Source organism: Porites lutea, chromosome 1 (genome assembly GCF_958299795.1).
Source record: "Porites lutea chromosome 1, jaPorLute2.1, whole genome shotgun sequence".
NCBI classification, from domain to species: domain Eukaryota; kingdom Metazoa; phylum Cnidaria; class Anthozoa; order Scleractinia; family Poritidae; genus Porites; species Porites lutea.
This window is the reverse complement of record NC_133201.1, coordinates 51,369,488-51,378,231: the sequence shown is the minus strand read 5'-3', so window position 1 is coordinate 51,378,231 and position 8,744 is coordinate 51,369,488. Positions and strand designations below refer to the sequence as shown.

Sequence of the window (8,744 nt, the reverse complement as noted above, 5' to 3'; positions counted from 1 at the left end):
CCAAGAGTTGCATGACCGCATGCTCCGATTGTCTCGCCTTTGCGGAGCTGGCCTTGCTGGGCGAGCTGATGGTTTATATGCCACTTGCATACCTCACATAGTGCACCTTATTTGCCCCCCAAAATTTTGCACAAGCATTGTTTTCAATTTCTCCTGGCTGTAATACCCAGGAGAAATGAAAAACAAAGGTTATCCAAAATTTTAGGGGGCAAATAAGTAGTTTTATGGGAGACGTGCAAGTGGCGTATTTGATTTTTGTTTCTCGTGTAAAAGGTACGCCAAGTCTGGGAAGAAAACGTAGGCCAAAGGTGGCTCGCCCAGGCTAGCTCGGGTAGGCGAGTGTCCCCTCCGGCTACCCGGGACACGAGTTTTCTCCATTGAAACGGCACCTAAAGGACTTGAAAGTTTAATTTTAGATCAACATTTTTGTCGTTATGATTACAGGACAGTGGAATGGAGGACATATCAGATGGAGAAGACGATTTGAGTGATTTTGAGTTCGATCTTGATGACTACTCGCCACATTCCTTTTTCAATGACGTGGAGGTAACTTGCTTACCTAGTTTTCCTTGTAGGAAGTAACGCGAGAAATCTTTTTTGTCTTTGTGTGAAAAAATTGCAATAATAATGAAGGTAACTTTTGCGAAGTACAAAATTTTGCCAAAGAAGGTGACATCAAATGGATTCATTGAGGGGAAAGTAGAACCGATTCAGTCGGAGGGTCTACACCATGTAAGTTGAACAGACCTATATTACTTTATAACAGCTTTCGTTTTACTAGGATACATACTTTAGTCTTAGGTAAGGTAAGTAAACCCGTTTTTCTTTTTGAAATTAATACATTAAGCCGACCAAACTCTCTTATGGCTGAACACTTTGCTCCTCATTCTTTAGCCTGCGAGCAAGCTCTCCAGGTATGGCGAGTGAAGCGAACCGCCGTCTTCTTTCGCGTGCGGCTCTCGGGTGACTACTCGCGACTCCCCCAAATGGAGAGCTTGCTCGTAGGCTTCTCATTGTTAAACTGTTTACGCAAGCATTAGTGAAGCATGTCAATAAGGTGAAGGGAAGGGTGGAGGTCCTGGAGCATCGTCCAACGATACGAGCTACTACCCACCCCTCCCCCTTCTAAAAAACGTCCGCGACCTAGAATTGTTAATTGTTAATGGGGAGAAGTGTAATGTCATGTTGCCATGGTAGCAAAATTTTCGAAAGCTTAAGCAACGACGACGATGACGACGACGGCAACGAGAGCGGCAATTAATTGGTTAATATTAGCAAAACAACAACTTTGCACGTGCATTGCGATTTTTTGTACTTTTCTTAGCCGTCCTTGCACGACTTCGACATGAAATTTCACGCTGCCCCTCATGAAGTACGCGAACACAACACAAAAATTTTCTTTTTCTTTTTCCAAATTTAGATATATATATATACGGTCCTTTCGGATTCCTCCCCATAAAATTTCGCCAACATTTGACGAATTAAATGAAATTGAATAAGATCTATGAAGTTTGAAACAGTGTGAATTCACTTTTTACGTGAAGTTTTCGGTTGGTTGTAATCCAGAAATTTTGCTCCATGGCAACATGACGTCATATGTCCTCTCTATTGAGGATGTTACTAAAACGGGAGAAGGGAAGGAGCGCGGGAAACGGGAAATTGAGAAATGGGAAGCAAGCAAAGAATTGGGAATGAAGTGACTGATAGAACTGGGTTTAAGTTAGGTTTTGTTCCCATTTTCATTTTCCCCGGCGTTCCCCATGCCCTTTTCCTCTCTCCCCGTTTTAGTAACATCCGTTTATTATCAATCAATGGAACTGTTTTTTTTTTATCTGTCTCTAGGAATCTGTTGTACCAGACCGATCATCTTCTCCCACGATAGAACCGCTGAATTTGTCATGGGGTAAGAAAGTAAACTTTCTAGAAGATAAGGCAACAGTCTTGAAAATGCTGTAAGAAAGACACGATTTGTAACAAAGTGTAATTTTCCTTTGCTTTTTCTGTCGAAGAAGTACTGTTCGAACTTAACGTTGAGAAAAATGATCTGCGAAAGGTTTTTATTCAAAATGGCTAAAACGATACCATTTCTGTCTACTTTGCCTGCGAAAAAAACTTCTTTGAACAAAATGTTTATATTTGTGGCACGAACAGAACGAAGCTTTGCGTTTTTTGAATTTTATAGCCTGAGAAAACAGCCAACAATTTGCAACGCCACCCCTGTTTTACCTACGAAAGAACGTCTGGGAAACGAATGAAGAAATTCCATACTGTCGGCGCGTCACCACCCAGATCTGGGTAGTATTTCTGATTGGTTGAAGCAAATGGGTAGGCGCTCGTTTCCCAAACGTCATTTTGCGGGGAGACCAGTGGTGGTTTCGAGAAATGTTGGCTGTTTTCTCAGGCTATGAATTTCACAGCTAACTCTCGAGTCAACTGCGAACCCTGGAAGCCCTTGAAAAAGCCTGTAACGTTTTAAGAGGTGGCTTTTTGATGGTTTCGTTAATGTGATTTTCTTTTCGCTGTGAAGCTGATCTAAAGCAAGCCATTCGAGGAGGTGACATCATGCTGGTTAGACGAGCTCTTGCAGTACCCGATTTTAACCCGGATATGATTGACACCGCTTCCGGTATGACACTACTCATGTGGGCAGCAACGTATGGGCAAGATGAGGTCGTTAAGCTTCTGATCAGGAGAGGCGCTGGTGTTAATACTGAGGAGAAAAGGAACTCTATGACGGCGCTTATACACGCTGCCGAACAGGTAAGGGGCAACCGTGACTGCGTGCTCTGACGAAGGGCAGTTTTCCGCCATCATTAGGGAGCTTAAGCAACGACGACGACGACGACAACGACGACGACGACGACAACGACGGTGACGATGGCAACGAAAACGTCGCTTAAAAAAATAAAATTGCATCCTCTCAAACTTAATCGCGTCTATTTGGACCCGCTTAATGTGTCAAATGTGAGCGATTTTTCCTGGAGTTGAATTCTTAAGCACTTTATCCATGTTCCAAAAGAGGAAGAGAAATTCGTCGTGGTATGTTTACGTCCTCCACAAAACGTCGCATTAGGAGGTGTCACGTCGTAGAAGTTCATTGAACGTCAAAGAAATGTACTAAAAAGAGTGATGCACGTGCAGAGCTGTTGTTTGGCTCATAAAACCATTTGTTTTTCGTAGTTGTCGTTGATGTTATCGTCGTGGCTACTTTAGAGCTCGCTATTTTTAATTTCATTGCGCTTTTCAGTTGTTTCAAAATCATTTTAGCGAGTTACTTGGGTTTTTCGTGCTGCGCTTTTTGATTAGCCGATTCGCGCCACCTTCTTAACCGATCAGAAGTAGGGCCGAAAACTATCGTAATGTATTTTTTTGGTTGTCGGCTACAGGCTCGAGTTCAAGTCCCAGCAGCAACGCTCAGGATTTGGGTTGAGTTTGCTGTTGACTCTGGTTCATAGTTTGAACACAAGCTGAAACATGCTTACCTCGATCGATTTTATGTTCCCGTCTTCGTTTGCCTATGCCTAATTACAAAATTGCTATGGCAACCTTCCGTACGTCTAAGTGCCAAGATGGCGACAAAGTTTTAAAATTTTTTGAATGAAGATATTAGGGCATTAAATCGAATTAAGACGCTTTGGAAAACCTAAACACACGAAAGAGCACTTGCACCATTCAAGAAGGATTCTAACAGGTAATTTGAAGAGACATTCGAAAATTCTGAACTTAAGCCAAATTTAAGTTCTAAACTCACTTTGAGAACGTGGAGTTCTCCGATCGGTGCGAGAAAACCAGGATAATCATGTCAAAAAACCACGATTGTAACATACAAATAACATAATTATTGCTTGTCTTTAATTAAATTTTGACGATATGTCAAAAATAATCCTCTGCTCGATATCATATTCAGTTCATTTTTTAAAGCATTTTTATAATTTTCCTTCAACTCTTTCTTTTCTCTTCTTCCTAAAGGGTTATCCTAAAACCGTGCAGATTCTTTTGGAGTTTGGAGCTCACATTAATTGGCAAAACACTGCAGGAGAAACGGCGCTTATAAGGGTGAGTTTTATCAATAAAAAAAAATTAAAACCTAAGGCAATGTCTACAATGTACACTATGCCGGATACCGGGTTGATACCGGTAGCTTTTCGTTTTGACAGGTGTGTTCCAGTCCTCGCTCCTATTTATTCACTTCCGCTACGGTCCGAACACCTGTTCACACTTTTGTTCACACTGCACCAACACTGCACCAAAGTGTGGCACAGAACCTTAGACGGATTCATCGTGACGTCATTGTTTACACTTTTGCTCGTTAGCATACGAGTTAACCCATAGAAGATGTAACCGTATACAGCTATTTCGAGAAAGTTGTCGGAGAAAGTGCACGCGACAATCCCGAAAGGTATTGTGGGTGGTTTTAAGTTCGCTGTTCGAGATTGTCGGGGGCATATATTTTTCGACAACCTTTCTCGAAATAGCTGTATACCAATTAGTTCAAAAATTAAAGGAGGTGGTTAATTTGAGCAGTTTGTGCAAGTTTCAGCTCTTTGTAATCAGTAACAAAGAAAATAGCAGCAATTAAAAACTGCAAAATTACTGGGTGGCAAACCGTTAATGCGCTTATACATTTCTTTGTAAATTGTGGGGTTTTTCAAAGAGAATTTCTCTGAAACTATTTGGTATATCGGCCTCAAATATTCAGAGATATTTGAAATTGTTATTCTCTTTCAATATTCGGAAATTTCACTTTATTAGCTTCATCAGATAATGATAAGCCTATGCTAATGAGACAAAAATGTAAACAAGGATTCGCCTATCCGATATGTGACGCTTTACCTTCGAGATCGGCGCGGCACAGTTCCACTCCGTTACAGAAACCGCGCCAAAATGACCATTCTTAAGGGTGAACAGAAGAGATGGTTTTCGTGCCGGCGCAAGAGCTATCCGGGATACTGTGAACAGACCCTAAGGTGCTTACAAAGGGATTGTAAACTCATGATTTTCTTTTAACCGCCATCCAGTTTGATTTTGTTCCTTTTTCTCTCATCAGTTTCCTCTCCATCATTCTCTTTCGTTTGTTTTACTCATTCCTTTTCTTACAGGCTTGCAAGAAGGGCCACGAGGATGTAGTGGGAGTTTTGTTAAGACATGGAGTCGATACTAAAGCTACAACCAGCTACGAGCTGACAGCAATGCAGATTGCACTGAAAAACCAACATTTTGAGATACAGAAATTGCTCTCGGATCATGAAGAGAGGTTTGTAACTTAACGAGGATTGTAACTAAACTTTATCATTTGTTTTTAGGTCTGTGTTTCACTTCCACACCGACGTAGCACCAGAGATTTTTCAGAAACTAACCTCCTAATAGAGCAGATTTCGTTAAGCAACATGTTGTCTAGCCAGCTACGGGTTTTGTGTTGACTCCTTCCCAGTCCTCCTCTCCTTATCTTGCTGATATCGGTAGGCGATTGACCATCTGTTGATCACTCTCAGGGCTTAAAGGGTTAAGCGGTAAGCTGGCAGGCTGTTCCCGACTGAGGGTGATGCATTTACAAGAGTAACCATTTATTTTTGTTTCTTTCTTTCCTTCTCTCGTAGTTTGGCGAATACTTTACATACAGCTTTAGGCAAGTGCCTGGGAGCAGCCGGGACGTTACGCCTTCCACTGCTAATGCCGTACCGATGTATTGCCCCGGGGGAGAAAGATATCCTGAACTTTCCCCTGATTTATAATCATTCTAAAGTTCATCAAGGTAACTAGTATCACTATTGTTATGAGCTACAGTAAAATCCCGCATATGAGAACATTTGCCACTGGTATATCATACTTCTTGGTATGTTCAGGCTTTCTACAAGTCACATGGAATTTTACATTTCTAAAAGTGGGTTGTGATAAGTTATGCACGAGAAGGGTGTTCTTAACAAGAAAACAAGCACTTAATAAAATTTGATGGATCCCTTTATTCATGCAACCCTTGTCCTTTCGTAATGAAAACGGGAAAACGTAACGAACAGAGCAATACAAACTGTTAGAAGGAAATCTGAGTGCCTAAAACAAATCGAAACTAGGGTCTATTGGTAAAGTAGTCAACTGCATCAACTACCTACGTGGCGCATCAACAGTAAGAATCAGCTTGACTAAAACGGTTAACAAAGTAGCCGACAAGAAGGACTCTTTCTCTTGACTCCAAAATCAAATCTCTCTGATGGAGATGGTATGTTCTATAAGAAGATTTATTCATTTATTTGTATATTTGTTATTAGTTTCTTTTCTTTTCAGGTACCAAAGTGATATTATTCTGTGTGAGAGCAGATTTTAATGGAGACGAAGTGTGCCTCAGTTTCGGTGGTGACAATGGCGTCCGGACTATTTTGTTGAACGACAGCATTCAATATCCACTCGTACAGGTACGTCTAAAGGTTACTTCAATGGAGGACAGAAGGTCTTTGGGGAAATAGTGGTGAAGAGGGGGCTTGACAGGATGACACGCTGGATTTTCTGATTCTCCTGCCTTTTACTCGCCCGGTCACAAACACGTTTTGTTCTTCCCCAACATCTTGTCAACCACCCAAATTCCTGCCCCTAATACTTATCTCATTTCATATCCCTTATCCTTCCTTATCCATATCGGGGTAGTAAGTGGAGTTTGAACAGTGTAAACTTTTCACCAAGACAAACATCATAATTCCCCTCCATTTCTCCCATTTACTGACCATTCTTTTCCTCTCTCTTATTTCTCACTACAGGGTAACAGATCAGTGTATCTATTAACACCGGAAGCGGAGACTTCAAGTAACAAACTCACAGTGCAAACACATGTAGTGAAAAATGTCAGACTCATTGTCTGTGCGGCCAGTGTGAGCCCAGCGTCCGAAAGTTCTTAGTCTCTTAAGTTGCAGCCTGCGTGTACGCTCCTAATTTGGGGGATATCTAGAGAGGTCACTTGAGCTACAACGCGAAAGAGCGAGCGAGGCGCCGGCTCTGCTTCTCATTCGGGCGTTGTCTCCAGCTTTTATCGCCATTCGAAATGGAGAGCTTGGGGTAACCAACTTATTTTATAGCTTAATAATATTTATATATGGGAAAGGGAGCGCGTTTAGAACGTTAATAAATTTGTAAAATTTGTAATAAATGCATTATGTTTTTACCTCCTTTTGCCGTATGATTCTTTTCCTGTCGTATATTATTTCCCAAGGGTAACCAAAGCTCCCTGTTTTCGAGAGGAATGTTATTTAGAGTATGAAATGACACGATTTGGCCTTAAATTACTAAAACGAGCGAAAAGGCTGGGGAAAAAAACGATTGACTAGTACCTACGTAACAAATAAGTATCTGTAAAAACTGCTCAAAAGAGCGTCGGGAAAGCCCAAGAGTTGTTGAAATGGTGGTTCCACAATTTTCTGTTCTGAAAAATTGTTCTTAGTATCGGAGTAGTATGTCAAACTGCAAAGACCGATAGGCTACCTTACTAATAATTCAGGGCCACTGTCACAATGAGAAAACGCAACTTGCGTTAGTTTTGAATATTTTGCTTTCTTGAGCGTTTGTGACAAGTTTGAATTGCTCGGTCATGTGCAAGCCGCCATGATGATTTGAGTGTTATTTTCGCCGTTCTTCTTGGATTCATTGCTGGTTACTGTTAGCGGTTTTATCGGATTATTTCGGTCAACTTTTTACTTCAACCTTTCTTCTTTGTAAATTTTGGGGTCTACCCTGTTAGTTTCACCGTTAAGAGGCGTTGAAAGTGCCTTGGAATGAAGAGATTGTCTCAGCCAAGTAGCACAACTCCCGGGAAACGGGCTGAGAAACTTGCCGAAGCAAAAGCCGACGTGAAACGAGTGACGCAAAATCCTGGAAGAGTTTGTTTCATTTTAAACCAGAAAAGGTAAATAAGTTTGAATATTGTGATAACCTTTGGAAACAAAACATTTTTCATAACCCAGTGCGGAAACTGAAAGCGTGTATTTAGAGTGCTATGTGTATGCAAATCTTAATGTTAACTTACGCGAGGGAATAAATCTCTACCAAAACACAAAACCATTATCGAAGATCTAGACAACATCATACAGGATTTTAAAACTGTGAGGTTAGGTTTATAACAAAAATCGAAACACTGCGCTCACTTCAATGAACGTACAGACAAGACTGTGGTTTATTTCTGCAGCCGTAGCTTCGGTGAAATTTCCATTGTGCTGTAGCTGTTCGGGCGCTACTTTTGGTCTGTTTTTCCCTTGCCTATAGAAGATTTATTTGCTCATAAGGATTACAAACAGTCAGTGTTTGCAAAATAATATAAAATTGTCGATGAAAATAAAACTGTTATGAGAGACGATGCAAGATTTCTCACCTTGCTCTTTGTTGGCGCTCCCTCTCCTTGCCCGGTTAATAAAGTCCATCAAACGTTACTTTCAAATGGACGAATATTTTATTTAAGCAAATCCAGGTATGAACTACAGATCTCTTTCACTCTTCTGAGATAGAAATATACATATAAGCACAGCACTAAACAGTATCTAAAATCTCCTGAGAAACAGGAAATCGCCTCCTAAAATCGCACCTTCGATCGTCTTTGAAGGCGATAAACTTATTGGAATTACCTTATGAAGCCAATAGGAAGCATCTAAGGCCAGTATGAGATCTTGAAAATTCTCCAAATCGCTCTCTTCCGTAATGTTTTTCAGAAAAGGAAGCAGTGTTTTGATCCCGGGTTTTGATTTCTCTCTCTCACGAGATGCGAACTCGAC

General features: G+C 41.0%; 1 protein-coding gene across 1 annotated transcript in view; it reads left to right on the top strand.

Annotated features, from left to right (window-relative positions):
- The window catches only part of LOC140954102 (uncharacterized), a 19,731-nt gene extending 12,579 nt beyond the window's left edge, over positions 1–7,152 (top strand). Inside the window, exons 5-12 of the mRNA XM_073403508.1 lie at positions 445–546; positions 1,843–1,903; positions 2,528–2,760; positions 3,970–4,056; positions 5,100–5,254; positions 5,598–5,752; positions 6,280–6,407; positions 6,747–7,152. Of these exons, the coding sequence (XP_073259609.1) occupies positions 445–546; positions 1,843–1,903; positions 2,528–2,760; positions 3,970–4,056; positions 5,100–5,254; positions 5,598–5,752; positions 6,280–6,407; positions 6,747–6,884 (1,059 nt within the window). The 3' untranslated portion in view covers positions 6,885–7,152. The remainder of the gene's footprint in view (positions 1–444; positions 547–1,842; positions 1,904–2,527; positions 2,761–3,969; positions 4,057–5,099; positions 5,255–5,597; positions 5,753–6,279; positions 6,408–6,746) is intronic.
- The last annotated feature ends 1,592 nt before the right edge of the window (positions 7,153–8,744 follow it).